A 21,917-nucleotide genomic window follows, 5' to 3' on the forward strand; every position below is an offset into this window, starting at 1 on the left:
GTGCTCATCACCACCACCACCCCCGCAAAAAAGGGCAAATATAATTTTGAGGACACAGTAACAAACTGGGAAAAGAAATTGTTGGGCCCAGTAAATGTGGCAAAACCACCTGCCTTGCAGTTGTGAGACTGAGTTTGATCCTTGCTGCCTCCCACATATGTCCAGTGTGTCCTGGAACACTGCAGTCTGGTGTGTATAAGCACCATAACTAAAGATGTGTGAGCCCTGCAGCCAACAGAGTGACACACACATGCACACAGTAGCCACATGTGTGAGGCATCATTATGACCCTTAGTGAGCACTAGAGCTTGAAGTCTGAGCATCGTAACCAAGTATATGACTACAGGTCATCAAAACAACAGAAAAAGGAAAAGAAGGGAGTGATTGTGACTCTTGAATATATCTTTTTCAATTTTATAACCCTGCAAAGCTTTCTTCACATTTGAAAGAACTGGGAAATTTTCTTGGCAAACTGAGTCAATAATTTTTTTTTCATATAGCTGGTATGATAATGCTTGAAAAATTACAGAAATATGTTTATGATCTTTTTCTTTTATGTAGCTGGAGCAATTGCACAGCAAGTAGGGCATTTGCCTTGCGTACGGCCGACCTGGATTTGATTCCCAGCATCCCGTATGGCCCCCTGAGCACCGCCAGGAGTAATTCCTGAGTGCAAAGCCAGGAGTAACCCCTGTGCATCACTGGGTGTGACCCAAAAAAAAGCCAAAAAAAGATTAAACATAAAAAATGAAATTTGACATTATACTATTGACTAGCAAGCTCAGTAATATCTATATCAAATGTTTCATCTGGTTTTTCAAAAGTGATATCAAAAATTAGGGGCCAGAGGACATCTCGGTGGTCAGGGGAACATACCTTTTATGTGCACAGTCACAAGTCCCATCCCTAGTACTACCCCAAACGCCCAGGCACCACTTGGTCCAAGAAGCATCTCATTGCCTGCTCCTATTGCTGAACCATTTTGCCTGGTTTGGCCTGGCTGACTGAGCTTTATCAGTCACCTAACCACTGCTCAGAAGATCCCAAAATATTTTTAGCTCATTCCTATAATACATATATATGATCAGTCATCAACTATTCCTAAAATTTACAGTGGAAACAATGGAGTTTTCTCTCCTGAAATAAAATTGGTACAGTGGATTTACTTTTATTATAATTTTTATATTTATTTATCCATTTCCAAAGAGGTGAGTACTAATATTTGCACTCAGCCTATGTTTGGTTTTGGAGAAACTATTTCCACATGTCTTTTGATCTTTCTTCTTGGGGGGAGGAGTATTTTAAGCAGGTTAAAGGTTTGCTCTTGCATATTTCTTCATTGAAAGCCACCTAAAATATTTTATGAAAAGCAATGAAGAGGGGACAGAGTGATAGTACAGTAGGTAGAGTGCTTGACTCCCATGTGGCCAATCTGGATTCAATCCTTGGCACCCATATGGTCCTCTGAGCCTCACCAGGAATGATCCCTGAGTGCAGAGCCAGGGAAAAGTCCTGAACACTGCTGGGTGTGACCTCTAAACAAAGCAAAATCAAAAAAGAAAGGCAACAAAGATATTAACAAGTTTCAGGCATCCTTGAGCAAATCGGCAGAAAATGGTAATACTTAACTTGTTTTTTCTCAATTTCAGCATCTTCATGCATAAACTGGAGTTAATGAATCCACTTTACAAAATTACTGAAAATAATGAGTTTCCGTAAATGAAGGATGAGGGCCCATGCTGGATGTCAGAGTCTGACACTTGGCAAAGTATGTTCCCAGGAGACTACCTAGGGAGCAACACCCAAGCACCAGGCCAGAAGCACCTTTGGATGTGGCCAAAGAACAATGAACTAATTTATTTAAATAAAATTTTTATAACATTTCTGAATAGATAGTAGGTGTTCACTGTGTCCAAATCAGATCCTCTTCTAAATAACAAATTCAGGCCACATTAAACCTACTAGGAGAACTTAGGATCAATGGTATCAGGAAATTGTCTCTAATGATAATGAAGCTGGTGCTCAAATGATTTAACCTTAAATATAACCTCCAACATATTTTAAACTACATTTGTTTAAAATGATGAAAACTTAGTAAACTTAAGGTATACCAAGTGGTTTCTAAATTGTCGACTATAAATTTCAGGTTAGGTTTTTTTGTTCTTGTTTTATAAAATTTCTCTACAATTAAATATTTCATATCCACCCACAGAATATTTTTAACTATTTTATGAGGAGCTGGAGAGATAGGAGAGTGAATATGATGCTTGCCTTGCATGTAGTGATCTGGGTTTGATTCCAAAGCATCTGGTCCCCAAGAACCACTTGGAGTACTAGCCAGAATTGTAGGGTTCACTATGAAATATAACTAAAAATTAAACTGAAATGCACCATTTAAGATGGTCAAGTCCAGTGTCTTTAGTATTTAAAAGTATAACCATTTTAATTATAAAAATGACGGTTTTCACGTATTTTGCAAAATAAAAAATCTTTGTGACACTAGTGGTAGAACAATTAATAGATATCCAAATGGAAATATTTAGTTGCTCAAAGATAGTGAACAAGAGAAATAATTAACTGATATCTAAAAATAAACACGAGATGAATTAGCATTTAAAAAATGAACTTAAACCTTAGACTTACATGAACAGAAAGGTCTGAATTTGTTTCTGGCCGTTCATTTTCTTCCGATGTGTTCAATCCTGGAGGCAGGCTGGGGCTGAAGGCCATGAGGTCTGTCTTGGGCGGCCCCTCCCCCGAGCACACCCTCTGCCTCCTCTGCTGAGAATGCGACCAGCTCCCCACCGCGCTCGGCAGCACCAGCGCGGGCTTCCCCGCCGCGCACGCCGCCTCGCGGGCCGGCGCCGAGCAGCGCAGCGCCGTGTACAGCAGCAGCGTGAGCACCAGCAGGCTGGACACGGCGCAGATGGCCACGATCAGGTACACGTTCACGTCCACCAGCGCCGCGCCGCCGCCCGCCGCCGCCGCGCCCGCCAATGCCGCCCGCGACGACGCCTTGGGCGCCTGGCCGCTCTCCACCAGCGACAGCAGCACGGTGGCCGTGGCCGTGAGCGCCGGCTCGCCGTGGTCCTTCACCAGCACCAGCAGGCGCTGGCGCGCCGCGTCCGCCTCGTCCAGGCCGCGCGTCGTGCTGATCTCGCCCGTGTACAGCCCCACGCGGAACGGGCTGCGCGCGCCGCCCGCCGCCGGCGCCAGCTCATACGACAGCCACGCGTTGTAGCCCGAGTCGGCGTCCACGGCGCGCACCTTCGCCACCACGTGGCCCGCGCCCACCGAGCGCGCCACCAGCTCGCTGCGCGCGGCCCCCAGCACGCCCGCGCCCGCGCCCGTGGGCAGCAGCGCGGGCGCATTGTCGTTGTCGTCCAGCACGAACACCTGCAGCGTCACGTTGCTGCCCAGCGGCGGCACGCCCGCGTCGCGCGCGCTCACCTGGAAGCGCAGCAGCTCCAGCTCCTCGTGGTCCAGGGGCTGCAGCGCGAACACCTTGCCGCTCTCCGCGTGCACCGACACGTAGCTCGACAGCAGCCGCTCGCCCACGCGCCGCTCCACCAGCGAGTACGACACGCGCGCGTTCTCCTGCGCGTCGGCGTCGCGCGCGGACACCGTGAAGATGTGGCAGCCGGGCGCGTTGTTCTCCTTCACGAACACCGTGTACTCGGGCTGCGCGAATGCAGGTGCGTTGTCGTTCACGTCCGATACTTCCACAGACACGCTGGCGGTGGCCAACAGCGGGGGCGAGCCCCCGTCGCGCGCGGTCACCACCACTTGGTAGTTGGACACGTTCTCGCGGTCCAAGGCACTGTCTAACAAGAGTGAATAGTAGTTCTTGAATGTGGACACCAGTTTGAAAGGGACACGAGGAGATAAGGTGCAGGTCACCTGTCCATTCGCACCAGAGTCAAGATCTGATACACGAATCAGGGCAATGACCGTGCCTGGTGGAGAGTCTTCTCTGATGGGCAAAGAAAGTGATGTGATAGTCAGTTCGGGGGCATTATCATTTACATCCAGCACTTTCACTAAAATTTTGCAGTGATTTGCCATCGGTGGACTTCCTCTGTCAACTGCTTTAACCTGAACTTCGTATAAGTCTGTTTCCTCGTAGTCCAATCTACCAGTCAGCGTAATTTCTCCTGAGATGGCATCGATTTTGAAAATTTTTTTAATATCAGGAGGAACTTCACCACCAAAAGAAAAGATAATCTCTCCATTTACACCTTCGTCAGCATCAGAGGCATTTACTGTGGTCACTAATGTACCATTTGCCGTAGTTTCTAATAAGTGGACTCTGTACACATTCTGGGTAAACAACGGAGCGTTATCATTAACATCCAGCACAGTGATCAGCAGCTGAACTGAACCTTCCAGCTCTGGTTTGCCCCCGTCTTTGGCTGTCATTAACAAATGAAGCTCTGGCATTTCTTCTCTATCTAAAGGTTTCCTCAATTCAAGCGAAAGTGACTTACTCAATTCATCAGTTGCCTGAACATCCAAAGAGAAATAATCGTTAGAGCTCAGGGTGTATGTTATAAGAGCATTGGCACCAATGTCCGCATCTGCAGCGCCCTCTACCGGGAAACGCGAACCCAGCGGTCTAGATTCAGAAATAAATATCCTTTGTTCTGTTTCTTTAAAAACCGGAGGATTGTCGTTCATGTCCTTCACCTCCACCTCCACATGGAAAACCTGCAGCGGCCCGTCCACGATCACCTCCAGGTGAAGGCTGCACTCCGCCCTCCGCCCACACAGCTCCTCGCGGTCGATCCGAGAATTCACAAACAAAATGCCATTCTGCAGGTTTACCTCCAGCAGGTCCGCGCGGTCCTTGGACGCCACCCGGAACAGGCGCGGCACCAGCTCCGCCAGCTCCAGCCCCAGGTCCTGGGCGATGCGGCCCACGAACGTGCCGTGTTTGGCCTCCTCGGGGACCGAGTAGTGGAGCTGGCCGCTCCCTGCCTCCCAGACTGCAGCCAGCAGGATGAAGAGCAGCAGACGCGGGGCTCCCTTGTTTCCTCGCCTAGAAAACAGCATCGCAAAAGCACACGCTCCGTTTCTCTCTCACCTCACTTCGAAATTAAGATCTTTTGATTCATATTTTTAGTAATCTCTCTCCTGCCGTTTTCTGTCTTCTCGGGGCGGTGACAAAATGGAGTTTCCTTCAGATAGTTTTAGATATCGCACTTGATTGCCAATTAAGACTTTGTGGTATACAGCGACATCATGTGGCTAACGGTGTAGATTTCAGATTTAGTCACTGACTTCCAAAGAAGTCTAAGTTCATTTGCAATTTATTCAATCATTTTCTATTTTATTTCAGATATAATTCTAAATTACTCGATTCATTACTTTCCTTTACCTCTGATAACAAATATACTACAATAAGATTTGGGTGAAATCAAGATACAGTTTGTGTAAATAATCTTACATCTTTTATTTAAAACAACTTAGCATCTCCTATTTGTACTATCATATATTTGTAACTGATTCTGAGGTTTTAAAATAAGGAACATTGACCACTAAACTTCCCACATTCTAAAATCTTTGGTTGTACCTTTATTGCAAACCACAACAGCTAATTAGAGAGAGAGAACAGAAGGGAATGCCTTGCCACAGTGGCAGGGTGGGGTGGGGGGGAGATGGGATTGGGGAGGGTGGGAGGGACGCTGGGTTTACGGGTGGTGGAGAATGGGCACTGGTGAAGGGATGGGTTCCTGAACTTTGTATGAGGGAAGTATAAGCACAAAAGTGTATAAATCTGTAACTGTACCCTCACGGTGATTCTCTAATTAAAAATAAATAAATTTAATTAAAAAAAATACACTCAATTCATTTGTAGTCTAAAATTACAACTGAATTTTTTCCAAGGTCAGATAAATTTTTGTGATTAATTTATGTATTATAAAAAATTTGTAACAGTCACAATTTTCACATGAAAGTATAAAACTTGAATATATAAAATAAATAGCTACTGTTAATTTAAAAAAAAATAAAAAAAATAAATAAAATCTTTGGTTGTTTATTTTTCACGATTGAATACATAGAAAATATTTCTTAAATATATATTTAACTTCTTTCAATGTTATATAAATGACATCATTTTCTTATACTTTAACTCACAGAATAATAATATTTTGGATATTTTCCTTTGATTCTTTATATATCACATAGACATCTAAATGCTGAGCTTATTCTCTGATCTCCAAGTCATAATTGCAGATTAAATTCATGCCTATTGGATCTTTATTCCTATGCCAACTTTTATCTGTGATATTTTTCTTATTATGATAACATTCCATATTTCAATTAAATAATGATAGTGAGTACATCAAGTACAAATATCTGATAATATTATAACTATCCATAGTTGATTTTAAATGTAACTTTAATGAAAAGGTCTGGTTTTCATTTAGAAAATTTTTGAGGTAAAACATTGGTAAACTTCTCTCATTTTCCATCCAATTCATGACTATAACTCCATGGGTATGAGTTATAGTTATAGTTTATATAACTATATAGGTTTATATGTTATAGTTTATAGTTATACTCTATATAACATTTGGCTTAAAATATGGTCTAAGTAGATAATTACTACCTTATTGAAATTAAAGGATAAAACAATAGTTAATCATGGATTTTACTGCCATGTTATTGAGCAGGAAAGTAAAAGTCTACACAAGTTATTTTTTAGAAAACAAATGGGGCGATATATATTTTGTGAAATTCTTATCAAATTAACTATTTTTTTTGCTTTTTGGGTCACACCTGGCGATGCACAGGGGTTACTTCTGACTCTGTACTTAGGAATTACCCATGGTGGTACTCAGGGGACCATATGGGATGCTGGGAATGGAACCCGGGTCAGCCGAGTGCAAGGCAAACGCCCTACCCGCTGTGCTATCACTCCAGCCCCAATCAAACTAACAATTTTATACTTTGATAAGACCCCTGTGAAGATGACAAAAACGTAATTAATAAGGAAGTATAAAAATAAAGCACTGGAGCATTGTATAACTGAGACTTAAACCTGAAAGCTTTGTAACTTTCCACATGGTGATTCAATAAAAGAATAAAAAAATAAATCAGCTAAAATAAGAAACTATTGAAACTATAAAAAATAAATAAATAAATAAATAAAACACTGGTTGGGGGTGAAATAGTTAAATAAAGACTCCCAGTGTCTCAACACCAGCAGTTAACATAAAAACTGACCTCATCATTTTTTTTTAATTTTATTTTTTTTTACCTCATCATTTTTACTCTCACAAACTTCCACTGAATGTAGATGCTTTATTTTAATAGATGCCTCTCTGAGAGCCCAGCAAGCTACCTAGAGTATCCTGCCCACACGGAAGAACCTGGCAAGCTCCCCGTGGCGTATTCAATATGCCAAATACAGTAACAATAACAGTCTCATTCCCCTGACCCTGAAAAGAGCCTCCATTAGTTGTGAAAGAGGAGTAACGAGAGGCTGCTAACATCCAGAAGTGGGGGCCTGGAGCGATAGCACAGCAACTAGGGTATTTGCCTTGCACGCGGCCGACCCAGGTTCGATTCCCAGTATCCCATATGGTCCCCTGAGTACCACCTGAGTACCTCCAATACCACAGAGGAATTACCCTGAGTAATTCCTAAATGCAGAGCCAGAAGTAACCCCTGTGCATTGCCAGGTGTGACCCAAAAAGCAAAAAAAAACCTCAAGGGGTGGGAGGAATGGAGACGTTACGGTGCCCACTCAAGTGAATCGATGAACAATGGGATGACAGTGATACAATGATTCTAATTTCATAAATGTTCCAGGTAATAAATACCTTTTTCACCTTATACTTTACCTTAAGAGTTGTTATACCTGATAAGCCTCTTCTGAGAGAGAGAGAGAGTGGGAGAGAGAGAGAGAGAGGCAGAAAGAGAGGAGAAAGAAGAAAATGCCTACCATAGAAGCAGGCTTAGCAGGGGTGGGGGAGTGATGGGAGGGATATGGCGACACTGGTGAAAGAAAACGTGCACTGGTGGAGGGATGGGTGTTGGAACACTGTATGACTTGTTTGTAAAGGTTTATTTCACAGTGACTCAATAATAAAATCTTTTTTAAAAAACCTCTTATTTTATCAAATAACTGTCATCCTCAAAAAGCATTTATTAAATGCACTGATATCACAAGCTGAAGAAACAGCTCAAAGGATGAACAGATACTTCATATAAAGAAGGTCTGGGTTTATTCCTTGGCATGTAAATTTTAAGTACAATTACACAGAGACAATTACACATTTGTTATATTGGCTTTGAATGAAGTCATATAACTTAAAATCATACTTAATATAGACTATAGACCGAACATGCTGGCCACTTAATACCTCAACTTCAAACCACAACACCCAAAAGGAGAGAAAGAGCAAAAGGGAATCCCTTCCCACAGAGGCTTCATGGGGTGGAAGGGGCAGAGTGGGGGTGGTGGGAGGGATTCTGGGACCATTGGTGGTGGAGAATGGGCACTGGTGGAGGGATGGGTAGTTGATCATTGTATGACTGAAACACAAGCACGAAAGTTTGTAAGTCTGTAACTGTACCTCATGGTAATTCACTAATAAAATTTTTTAAAAGAAGTAAAAAAATCATACTTAATAGCTTGAGGAATCAGTTTTCATTAGATGAAGAAACAGACCATGCACTAAGTTTGAAGATATAAATTGCTCCCCACACTGAGTTTGAAAAGATAAATTACTCCTGGTGTGGGTGGCTAAAATCATTCTGAGTGTATAGACTCCTGAAGATATGGGGAAATCAGGAGAAATTTAGAGGAATTATTTATAAATCCAGTAACAACCTAAAACTTTTGTCGTAAGTATATGTTCCTTATGCATCAAAAACTACATAGTCTGAGTTTCTGCAGCTAGGAAGATGGAACAAATGTGCTTTTCTTATTCCTCCAACTAAGTGCAACCAAAACCCCTTAATATCATATACTTTTTAAATATGAAAACTCTGAAATGTGGAGAGAAGAAGGAAGATCAACTAAAGAAGACAGGGCACAGAAAAAGACACCAAAGTGAGTTCATTGGGTTTCCTTTTTCTCTCATTCATTCCATGCTTAGAGCTAAAGGTAGCAGCCATCCACATAGCTCATTGTATGAAGATGGAGTCTTCATACATAAACCTACAGAAAGAGTCCTGCTTTCTCCACACAAAGCACCAAGAAAGAGGCTTCTAGGAGACAAAATATTTTTAGGCAATTTATCTACTTCAGGTAAATGCTACAGGGAAAAATTATGCCCCTGTACCAAAATGATTAAGTGTAGAACCCAGATGTTTACTTTTAGTAAGAGTGAAAAGAGGTGGGGGCTGGAGCGATAGCACAGCAGGTAGGGCATTTGCCTTGCACGCGGCCGACCCGGGTTTTAATCCCAGCATCCCATATGGTCCCCTGAGCACCGCCAGGGGTAATTCCTGAGTGAAGAGCCAGGAGTAACCCCTGTGCATCGCTGGGTGTGACCCAAAAACTAAAAAAAAAAAAAAGAGTGAAAAGAGGTGCCTTAGCATGCATGCTACTGTGTCATGTCAGAAATGGCCCAATTTGAAGCTGAGACCTTCATCATCATTGCACAGAAGTGGCAGGGAGAGCAGTTAATAAGAGCATGATGGGCAGAGAGATAGCACAGCAGGAAAGGCACTTGCTTTGTACATGCCCAACTGGGTTTAATCCAGGACACATATATGGTCTCCTGAGACCAGCAGGAGTGATCCCTGAGCACAGTGCCATGAGTAAGTCCTAAGCCCTAAGCACAACAGTGTGACCAAGTCAATTAAAAACAGAGCACATTTTAAATGAAAAGAGGTGCTATGTGTATGTTAATTAAAATTAAGTTGGCATAAAATAAAATTACAATGTTATACATTTTATTATGTAAATTATTATATTTTAATTTATATCTGAAGGATAAAATTTTATTGTTTTAATTTTTATTTAGCTAAACTTCATTTATAAGGATGTAAGTGTTTATGCTTTTAGGGGCAAGTGCTACCATACCATGCCTACGATCATGGGTCCAATATTCTTCCATAGTTTACTGGACTCTTTAAACCCTCTCTCCCACCTTTGACATTTTCAATTCTTCGATCTAGTGGTAGAATGTTACAAATTTATCTGGTTTGGGTTTTGGTTTTTGGACCACACCCAGTTGTACTCAGGGCTTAATTCAGGCTATGGTGCTCAAGGATCATTCTTGTAATCCTTGTAAGAGTGATTACAAGAGTGATCCTTCTAAGATCCTTGTAAGATACTCTTGTAAACACACTCTTGTAAGTGCTCAAAGACCATATGAAATGCCAGGGATCAAATATGAGTCAGCCACAACAAGGCAAGTGCCCCATCCACTGTACTATCACTCTGCTATACTATCACTCCAGTCTGAATGTTATAACTTTAGGATAATAAATATAACTTCTATGATAACCTCAAAGAAAAATAGCTAAAGAATGGATACAAAAAGGAACTGTAAAAGTAACTGAAACATTTTGCTACAGATATAAGATAAATATGATAGCAATACAAGAAATTGGGCCAAAATGCCATAAGTTATATGCTGATAAAATATATGCACGCACACACAGCACCAAAATATGACAAGCAAATGACAGAAATTAGGAAATAGATAAGTCTACAATAATAGTTGGAGACATATGATCATTATCATTTCACACAGAGAAACACCTATATAAAATTCAACATTCAAAACTCTAACCATTAGAAATAGATGAGAATGTCCTTTCAACTTGGTATAAACTATCTGTCAAAAAAACCTATAAGATCATTCTTAATAGTGAGAAACTCAAACAATTCACATTAATATCAGATAAAAGTCAAGAATGTCCCATATCACCACTACTTTCAACCCTGTACTGGGGTCTTAGAAAATAAGAAAAGGAAATAAATGCATACAGACGAGGAAAAAATAAGTAAAACTGCTTTCATTTGTTTGTTTTTATTTTGGGGACCATAACCAGTGGTGCTCAGGGCTTAAGCCTCCTGGTTCTGGAGGGTAAAGGAACACTAATGGCAGGGTTTGGAGGACCATTTGGAGTGCCAGGGATCAAACTCAGGTTGGCTGCATGCACATCAAACATGCTATTCATTATACTATCTCTCTGGCCCCAAGACTACTTTCTTTTATAGATGCCAGGAACATCTATATAGAAAATCTGGAAGAATCAAGAAAAGAATTTTGAAAAGGACTCAGGGATTATAACAGTGTTACAGAACCCAAAAACAATATACAAAAGTCAAGTACTGGGCTGGAGCAATAGCACAGCGGATAGGGCGTTTGCCTTGCATGCGGCTGACCCAGGTTCGATCCCCAGCATCCCATATGATCCCCTGAGCACTACCAGGAGTAATTCCTGAGTGCAGAACCAGGAGTAACCCCTGTGCATCGCCGGGTGCGACCCAAAATGCAAAAAAAAAAGTCAAGTACTTTACTATTTCCCAGCAATTTAACAAGTTAAACTTGATATAAATGTATCACATATATTCTAATCTTAGATGCTTACATATATGTAACAATATATGTACACATATACATAAGAAAAACTTATGAAAAAATCTAAGAACAAAATACATAAAGAATCACTCATTCAAGATATAAATTCTTCCCAACTTGATCCATAGATTTATTGTGATCCTAACCAAAATATTTCCAAGTTATTTTGTAATGTCAAAAAACTGGCTCCAAAATTTATATGAAAAATATATGACAGAGCTCAGAGGTAGAGCACTTGCTTCACAAGAGTAAAGCCCTGATTTCAATCTTCACAATGGGAAAAAAGTACATACAAAAATATAAAAGAACGCAACAATCAACAGTATACTGAAAGAAAACATGAAAGACTGACACTATTCAACTTCAAGACAATATAGAGCTAGACAGAAATTACAGGGATTATAGCACTTGTCTTGCATGTATCTGACCCCTGTTCTATTCCTGGCATAACATATGGTCCCCTGAGCAGTGCCAGGAGTGATCCCTGAGTGAAGAACCAGGAGTAAACCCTGAATACCACTGGGTGTAGCAAAAAAAAAAGAATATAAAGCTGAAATAGTAGAAACTGTATTGTTTTGGTAAAAAAAGTAGACAAATAGGTTAATAGCAGATAATAGTGAAATAAGAAAAAAGACTTACATAAATGTAGTTATGTAAGGCAAAGCAATGAAATTCTTCCCTGACATTAAACCTTTCATAAAATGAATCAAAATGGATCACAGACCTAAATTTAAAGGCATTTATAATTAGCTATAGCCTAATAACCTTAAAAAATACTATGCAAATATTCTATATCAAAGATTCCCAAACTTATTTAGCCTACTCATCATCCCTCTGAGAACTTACCTTCTTTAAATGAACAAATAAAAAGTTCTCCCTAATTGCATCTAAGGTCACTACGGCCCCACTATATAATTTCAGCATGAGCCAGGAGTGGATCTCCCACTTAATTGTCCTAGATGAAGTAACGACTAACTTCTTAAACTGAGTCACAGACCTATACTAGTCACAGAACTGAATGTTTAGAAGGAAGGTTCCTGTTGCCAAGCACTGTTGTTACTTGGCAACAGTAATAAGTTACTGAGCATGAAATGATCAAAATTAATTCAAACTCAATGTGTAATGACTATAATAAATCCAAGATATAAGAGCTTACATCACTAACCCTTGTTGAATTTCTTAGAATGGAAAGAGGTCATGAGTGAAAAAAGTTTAAGAAGACTTGATCTTGGGAATGGTGATTTTCTTTTTTTTGCTTTTTGGATCACACCCGGCAATGCACAGGGGTTACTCCTGGCTCATACACTCAGGAATTACTCCTGGTGGTGCTCGGGGGGTGCTGAGAATCGAACCCTGGTCGGCTGAGTGCAAGGCAATGCTATCTGCTATGCTGTCTCTCCAGCCCCTTACTTTTAATTAGCACTGTAGCACTGTCGCCCATTCTTCATCGATTTTCTCAAGCAGGCACCAGTAACGTCTCCATTGTGAGAACTTGTTGTTACTCTTTTTGGCATATCAAATACACCATGGGTAGCTTGCCGGGCCTTGCAGTGTGGGTGGATACTCTCAGTAGATTGCTCTATGAGAGGGAAAGAGGAATCAAACCAGGTTTGGCCGCGTGCAAGGCAAACACCCTACCCGCTGTACTATCACTCCAGCCCCACTTTTAATTAATTAATTTAATTAAAGAACAGTGATTTACAAAGTTATTGATAGTTGGGTTTTAAGCGTACAATATTTCTTCACCACTCCCACCACAGTGTCAAGTTCCCTCCATGGTGATGACTTTTTAGATACACCTGCAAAGCTAATCTAAATGACAAAATTATATAAATAACACAATCTAAATAACAAAAGAAAGGAATTTTGCCTCAATACTGGTTCATTAATTTTAGTAAATGTACTGCTGTTATGGGAGATAGTGCTAAAGGAAGAATATAAGTGTGGGGAGACAGGTGAAATATGTGCGCTTTCTCACATATTTGAAAACTAAATTGAAAATTTAGTTTCAATTTTGAAACTAAAACTTCTCTAAAAGGATCAATATTCTAATAAGGTACTCACAGAATGTGATCAAATATTTTTAAACTATATATATGATATGAATATGCATATGATATGAGATCAGCATGGATTAGATTATGGATTACATTAAGAGTTCTTAATGGCTATGGAATACATTAGGAGTTCTCCAAAATTAATAAGGACCAGGGATTTCCATCCAGAGAGATGTTCAGGGTTAATGAGCTTGCCTTTTATATTATTCCCCAGCACCACTTATAGTCACCAAAGCACCACCAGGATTGACCCCTGATCACATAGTTAGAAGTTAGCTAAGAGTATCACCACGTCTGATCCAAAAACACCTTCAATAAAAAGAAACAGTTTGAGGATATAGTACAGTACATACCTTGTATAGTTTTATCCCTGGCACTGCAAAAGATTAATAACAATAAGACTCAAATAACATCATTCAAAAAGTGAGCAAAGAATCTTAACATCCTATCTCCAAAGAATATAAATGTAGTCTGGAATAATAGTATATTGGGTAAGGCATTTGCCTTGCCTCAGAATCAATTCCTGGCATATGGTTCCCTGAGCACCACTAGGACTAATTTCTGACTGCAGAGTCAGGAGTAAACCCTGAACATCACTGGGTGAGAAAAAAAGGGAAAAAGAAAGAATAGGGATGGAGTGATAGTACAGAGGGTAGGGTGTTTGTCTTTCACATAGCCGACCTGGATTCAATCCCAAGCATCCCATATGGTTCCCCAAGCACTGCCAGGAGTAATTCCTGAGTGCAGAGCCAGGAGTAACCCCTATGCATTGCCAGGTGTGATTCAAAAAGCAAAAAAGAAGAATAAAAGGAAAGAAGATAAGTGAATAGCCAATAAGTTTTTGGAAGAACACTCAGTCTGACTCATCAAGAAAATGCAATCAAAATTACAGAGATATTACTTCACACCCATCGTGTACATTATGGGGGGAAAATGTGTTGGTGATGATGTGGTAATATTGGAATTTTTGTACCATTTAAAAATATGAAGTGGTATTGCTATTATGGAAAATAATAGTAAACTTCCTCAAAAAAATTTTTTTTGCTTTTTGGGTCACACCCAGCGATGCTCAGGGGTTACTCCTGGCTTTGCACTCAGGAATTACTCCTGGCAGTGCTTGGGGGACCATATGGGATGCCAGGGATAGAACCCGGGTCGGCCGCGTGCAAGGCAAACGCCCTACCCGCTGTGCTATCGCTTCGGCCCCAAAATTTTTTTTAAAAGTATAATTATTACATGATCTGGCAGAATCTCACATAGCAGAGCATGGCAAACTACCCGTGGAGTATTCTATATGCCAAAAGCCGTAACAATAATGGGCCAAGTTCCCCAACCCTGAATGCGGCAGGGACAAATGAGATGTTACTAGCGCCCACTAGAGAAAATCAATGAGCAACGGGACAACAGTGATACAGTGATACATGATCTGGTTATTCTACATCTCACACACTCGAAAGAATACAAAGCAGGATCTTGAACAGATGCTTGCATATCTGTGACCATCACACCACCATTCACAACAGCAGCCCTACACTGCTCTGAGTATTGGCAGCTAGTATCACCAATCTGAGTATTGCCAAGAGTAGCTTTTTGGCCTGAGTAAGTCCTACTGTGATGGCTCCTAATTTCTTCCTTGTTCTAAAGTTCCTCATAACCTAATCCATATTAAATGTTCTCCAATGTAATCTCCACAACTTTGAATTATAACTTTGATAGATATAAGATATTAGTATGTAAAGTTTCACATTTTATTTTTTCTAGGAGTATATTTTTATATCCTAAAAATTTAAGTATAAGAAGCAAATACTTTCTTCACTTAAATTACATTATAAATGCTGTCTTACTGAGAAAGATGTAAATATTGCCTTAAAGCCTTTTCATATTTTTGAATTTTATTCTTAACACTGTCACTGTCACTGTCATCCCGTTGCTCATTGAGTTGCTCAAGCGGGCACCAGTAATGTCTCCATTGTGAGACTTGTTACTGTTTTTGGAATAGCAAATACACCATGGGTAGCTTGCTAGGCTCTGTTGTGTCGGCGAGATACTCTCAGTAGCTTGCCGGGCTCTCCGAGAGGGGTGAATGAATCGAACCCGGGTTGGCCATGTGCAATGAGAGCACCCTACCCTCTATGCTACTGCTCCAGCCCTAAGAATGAGTATTTAATGGAACTAATATCTCTAAAATGAAATGCACTTATTTTGTATTCATTACTTTTTCCATGCATGACATTCCTCACGGTTAGTAACCTGAAAGCCCCTAATTAAAGTCTCTTCACATACTTAATACTTTTTTTATCAGTATGAATTCTCCTGCGTAGTATGGAATCTTCCTTGAGTAAAGGTATTCTCACATATCTTAGAATTGTAGTTGATACCAGAGTGTAGGATAACATTGGGTTTGTCCTTTCAGCCTTGCCGGAGGGAACTTTGTTTACCTTAGAGCAATGTCTTTTCTGTATGGACACAGAAGACAGTTAATATTATGCTTTGTAACTTGGGAGCTGACTAACTCCAATAATATTTACTCCTGGGCATCTGCTTTCTCAACTCAGTTGCCCTTAGTTCCTAGAACTCCAAAATCAGGATCCTGGAGTGGAGAGATAGCACAGTGGATAGGGCATTTGCCTTGCATGTGGCCAACCCAGGTTCGATTCCCAACATCCCATATGGTCCCCTGAGCACCGCCAGGAGTAATTCCTGAATGAAAAGCCCGGAGTAACCCCCAGGTGTGACCCAAAAAGAAAAAAAAAAGAAGCAGGGTCCTGACGAGGGACCAAATGGACCCCGGGCAAGCTGTGAGCTACCCTGGAGTCAAAATGGGCCAGGCCAAAGCGCCATAATAATCAACTATAAGTTGAGAACATGGTTATAGACAAATGCTGTCATGATCCAAAAGTAACGATGAGACTAGGACCCTGATGGGGTTAAGAAGACTAACCTGGCCTGAGAATTATGGTCTGGAATATATAGTGAACATCCTCAGGAAGAACGAAACTTTAAATATGATATATGTCTTACTGTGCTCATACAGAATGACATTGCTAGAAATATTAGAAGTAAATTTACTATAACTACTTAAGTGGATTACTATACTATTTGCTATTTAAGTGGACTAAGTGAATTACTACAACTATTAGATGGGATGTTAGCTGAGGAAGGAAGAAAGGGACACACCCTCTTTTTATCCCACCCTTGAGTGGATCTCCTAATAATCTGGAATAATCTCCTTAGATAAGATTTTGTTAATCTCCTGGAGAAATGGTCTTACCCCTCTTTGTTGATTTGTTAATGTTCAACCCACCTTTGTGTCACCACCCTATGTGATTGCTATATAAACTAAGACTGTACGGGGAGAGGAGGAGATGCAAGACAGAAGCAGTAGAGAAGACACAGATGAGAAAAGACACAGAAGTGGAGGAGAGAGGACACCGAAGTGGGAGAGAAGACACAGAGGCAGAGGTAAGACAGAAGCAAGGAGAAGAGACAGAAGTGGAGAGAACACAGAGGTAAGACAGAAGACAGGAGAAGTAAGAGGAAAGGAGCAAGAGGAAAGGAGCAAGAGAGAAGACACAGAAGCAAGACACAGATGCAGAGATAAGACACAGAATCAGAGACAGAGAGAAGTCGGAAGAGACCAGAGAAGAGACTACAGAGACAGAGATAGAAAGACAGACAGAAGAGAGCACAGCGGCACATACAGAGGCAGAGCACAAGGAGTCATCCCGATCCAGTCTATACAAAACAGCTTGAGAGCACCAAACTCAAGCAGCGAGAGAGAGAGAGTGAGACAGAGAAAGAGAGAGAGCCACCCCGAGAGCCCATGAACACAACACACACACATCATCACCCTCCCCCCTCCCCTGCACCTGAGCGTCTTTGTATTTTTTACACCAGAGCCCAAGAGATAATATAGAAGTTAAGAACCTTGCCTTTCAGGGGCTGGAGCAATAGCACAGCGAGTAGGGTATTTGCCTTGCATGAGGCCGGCCCTGGTTCAATTCCCAGCATTCCATATGGTCCCCTGAGCACCGCCAGGAGAAATTCCTGAGTGCAGAGCCAGGAGTAACCCCTGTGTAAGGCTGGGTGTGACCTAAAAAGAAAAAAAAGAAACTTGCCTTTCAATGATGAACACTGGTTTAATATCCAGCACTGTGTATGGCCCTCTGAGAACCCCCAGGAGTGATCCCTAAACACAGATTCAGGAATAAGCCCTGAACACTGCTAAGTGTGGTCCAAAAACCAATTATTTGATTAAAATAACTGACACCAGTATAATTTCAATGTCATGCAGTAATGTTTGACTTTTATCTAAAGATTCCCACATTCCTTGCATTCAAAGAGGTTCTTAACAATATAAATGCTCTGGTTTTAAGGCACTTGTTGATGCACACTAATGACTTTACCACTTTGGTTAAATTGGATTATAATTTTATAAATATTAATGATCTGATGTTAAGTAAATTGTTCACATATGTTACTAAATTTAGTGTACATATATGTGCATATATAGAAGAGATATATTTACATAAACATCTACAGGTAATAAACATCCCCATTGTTTGTGGCTGGTCATCCACATAGGCATTGGTTTAAAAAACTATCAAACCTCAACTGTAAAATAATTTTTTGTTTAAAATTGTTAAAGTTATACTGCTATGTATCCTGCAGCATTTAGATATGGATGTTGTCACATTTTAGTAGATTTGACAACCATACTGTAACATTAAACCTAGCATTCCATAAACAATAAGATTGAAACACTAAAAAAATTTAAAAATTTAAAAACTTTACTAAATTGATAGTAATAAAACCTAGAATTATTAATTCTCTAATATATAGCAAGGACTTAAGTCTATATATCTATTCATATTTTTCAAATTAATTAAGAATCAGGGGCTGGAGCGATAGTACAGCAGGTAGGGCGTTTGCCTTGCATGCGGCCGACCCGGGTTCGATTCCCAGCGTCCCATATGGTCCTCCGAGCACCGCCAGGGGTAATTCCTGAGTGCAGAGCCAGGAGTAACCCCTGAGCATCGCCGGGTGTGACCCAAAAAGCAAAAAAGAAAAAAAAAGAATCAAACCAGTATGAATTCTCTGTACTAAGTAATGGGCACATATAATAAAACTTTTACATTATTCTTCACATTTATAAACTTTATCCAAGGTATATATTATTTAACTTGAAAAATAATTCTGCTCTAAATACCTGATATAAAGACCTTCCCACGTCCCTTACATTCCCATTATTTCCAACTTATATGAATTCTCTAATGTGGAGTAGTTTATTCACATGTAGCTAACATTTCATTCATTTCTCCTATTTATAAATTCTATCACAGTGTGAATCCTCTAGTTGAAGAAAGAACTCAGTTATTTCTAAACATCTTCTAACATTTAAGCAATCTTTTCTTTATACCAGTGAACAAGCTCGAACCTCAATTTGCCACATTTTTCCTATTCTCTTTGAAGCCACTTGTAAAAATAATCATTTATTGTTTGTTTTGGGGTCAAACCGCGTGGTGCTCAGGACTTACTCCTGGCTCTGTACTTAGGGATCACTCTTGGTGGGACTTTGGGGACTATAGTCTGCTGGGGATCAAATCCACGTCAGTCACATACAACGGATGCACCCTACTCTCTACTGTCGTTCTGGCCACAGATAGAAACATATTTTTTCTTTTTGAGTCACACCCGGTGATGCACAGGGGTTACTCCTGGCTCATGCACTCAGAAATTACTCCTGCCGTGCTCGGAGGACCATATGGAAGGCTGGGAATCGAACCTGGGTTGGCGACATGCAAGGCAAACGCCCTACCCGCTGTGCTATTGCTCCAGGCCCAAGATAGAAACATTCATAAGTTAATAAATTGCCCAAATAAAATCTCTTATATTCAAAAAGTGTCTCACCAGTATGTATTATCTAACATGTAGTGAATACTGATGTCAAAGCATACTTCCACATATATAATATTTATCAGGTTTCTCATAACTATAAATTTCCAATTACGAATAAATTGTCAATACACAATGAAGCCCTCCACGGATTACTGCACGTACTATGTGATGAGTTTATCATCAGTATGAATTCTCAGATTTTAAGACAGAATTTGAGTTTATCTAAGGGACTTGAAATGTACATTCTTTATATTTACATGATTTCTCACCAGCATGAGTTCTCTGCCATTGATTAAATTATCTACACAAATAACAACTTTCTCACATTCATATATATTTTAAAGTAACTCACCAGTATGAATTCTCTGACAAGGTAATCTCTGAATTAAATTTAAATTTCCTTTGACACTTCTAACTTTCAAAGTGTTTTTCCCAGTATGAGTTCTCTGATGTTGAACAAATTGATGTCTTCTACTACCATTTATTCACATTACTTATGATTATACCATTTCTAATTAGAACAAATTTTCTATTTTTAAAAGATTATTTATTATGTTGGTTGCATTATTTTCTATTTTGAATATATATTATAAAATGAAAGAATATCTGGAAGTGGTTTTATGCTGTGTTCTGTTTGGGATCTCCACCCAGTGGTGCTAAGGGGTTATTCCAGATTCAGTGCTAGAGGATTGCTCTGAGGGTGTGTAAATGACTTACATAATGCCAAGAATTGAATCGTGTATCTAGCATATATAACCAGATTATCCTTTGATAACCCTGTCCCTATAAGTGATTATTTTTTTGTTTTGTTTTTGAGAAACACCCAGTAATGCTCAAGAATTACTCCTGGATTTGCACTCAGGAATTACAGGTGGTGCTTGGGGTACCATATGAGATGCCATGGATTGAACCTGTGTTGGCTGCATGAAGGCAAATACCCTACCATCTATACTGTTACTCTGGCCCCAGGTGGTTATTTTTATATATACAATGATTCACGTAAAATACCAACTTGAAGTATGTGAAACCTCTCAAATACTGTATCATAATTCCTGTCATTTAAAAAAACTAGAGTCTTTAAGATAAAGTTATTACTTCTTAACCTGATTCTGTATGTTCTGGATCACATAACTTTGTACCCACACTACAGACTTTTGTTATAAATGTTCACTTATTAAGAAGTGACAGAATTGGACTAGTAAAATGTTAATGGTATTTTCAGAGGATATAATTTTATTATTAAGTTAGTTTCTGTTGAAAATTACCACTTACAACTACAACTCTTACAATGTTGTCAGCATACAATTTCTAATATAAATACCATTCCAGTTTAGATAATGACATTTAAAATTTCTGACTATGCACACTGACTAGTGGCCAATAAGATAAAGGATAAAATTAAATAATGTGAGGATGGTTAGTACAGTGAGTTGGGTTCATGGTGTAGTCCAAAACCAAAATTTTAAAAATCAAAATCAAATATATGTGTTCTTTAAGTCATTGTCCTCACTTGAACATGTATCTCATTTGCTTGTCTCTATGTTTCTTTGCTTATTTATTTCTACTCTAAAGAAGCTTATGTTCCTTCTTTAATATGTTTATCCTCTTCCCTCTCATATTTTTACACAAGTTTCATTCAATAAAAATGACCTTGCTTCACTAAAAATTCAAATAAGGTAAACATCTGGGTAGCCCATTTTAACATTTAATAACAGTAGAAAATAACCTTTTCCAATGTGTCAACCTTCAAAAGTATTCAAATAGTATGAGATTAAAAACCTGAAATCCAGCGTCAGATTGATAGTACAGAGTGTAGGGTTCTTGCTTGCATGCAGAAAACCCAGGTTCAATCTCTAGCATCCCATATGGTATCCTGAGTACCTCCAGGACTGATTCCAGAGTGCAGAGCCAGGAGTAAGCCTCGATAATTGCCACAAACAAAATAACTGAAATTCAATACAAAATTCTAACTATAAATAACTTTTAGAGGCCCACAGTTGAGGCTCAGTGGTAGACTCACACTGACTTGTGAGTTTAATCTAGTGCCACCCCAAATTGCCACATCTCTCCAGTTTCAAAACAAGTGTGACTCTAGGCATACTAAAATCAAGTGTGTGAGCACCACAACCAAGCGCACAACTGCAGCACCACAATAAGGGTGTGATTACTTGACATTGAAAGAAGTGAGACTCCCCCACACACAGCAACGAAGAAAAACCAAAATACACTTTTAGGGAAATTTTCTTACTTGGTAATAATTACATATTAAAAAACATTAAGTGCTGTTCTTTGGGCCAGAGAGATAGACTAAAGCCCTGGCACCACATATGGTTCCTTGGGCACCTCCAGGAGTAACTCCTGAGGACAACCAGTTATGGCCAAAATAAAACCAAAATGCTACTCTTGATGT

General features: G+C 39.9%; 1 protein-coding gene across 1 annotated transcript in view; it reads right to left on the reverse strand.

Annotated features, from left to right (window-relative positions):
• The window catches only part of LOC105943052 (protocadherin alpha-1-like), a 210,956-nt gene extending 205,349 nt beyond the window's left edge, over nucleotides 1–5,607 (reverse strand). The window contains 2 exon segments of the mRNA XM_055144081.1: nucleotides 2,644–2,765; nucleotides 2,767–5,607. Coding sequence (XP_055000056.1) covers nucleotides 2,697–2,765; nucleotides 2,767–5,052 — 2,355 coding nt within the window. The 5' untranslated portion in view covers nucleotides 5,053–5,607 and the 3' untranslated portion in view covers nucleotides 2,644–2,696.
• Between the last annotated feature and the right edge of the window lie 16,310 nt (nucleotides 5,608–21,917).

The sequence above is a fragment of the Sorex araneus genome, chromosome 6 (genome assembly GCF_027595985.1).
Source record: "Sorex araneus isolate mSorAra2 chromosome 6, mSorAra2.pri, whole genome shotgun sequence".
In the NCBI taxonomy this organism is placed as follows: domain Eukaryota; kingdom Metazoa; phylum Chordata; class Mammalia; order Eulipotyphla; family Soricidae; genus Sorex; species Sorex araneus.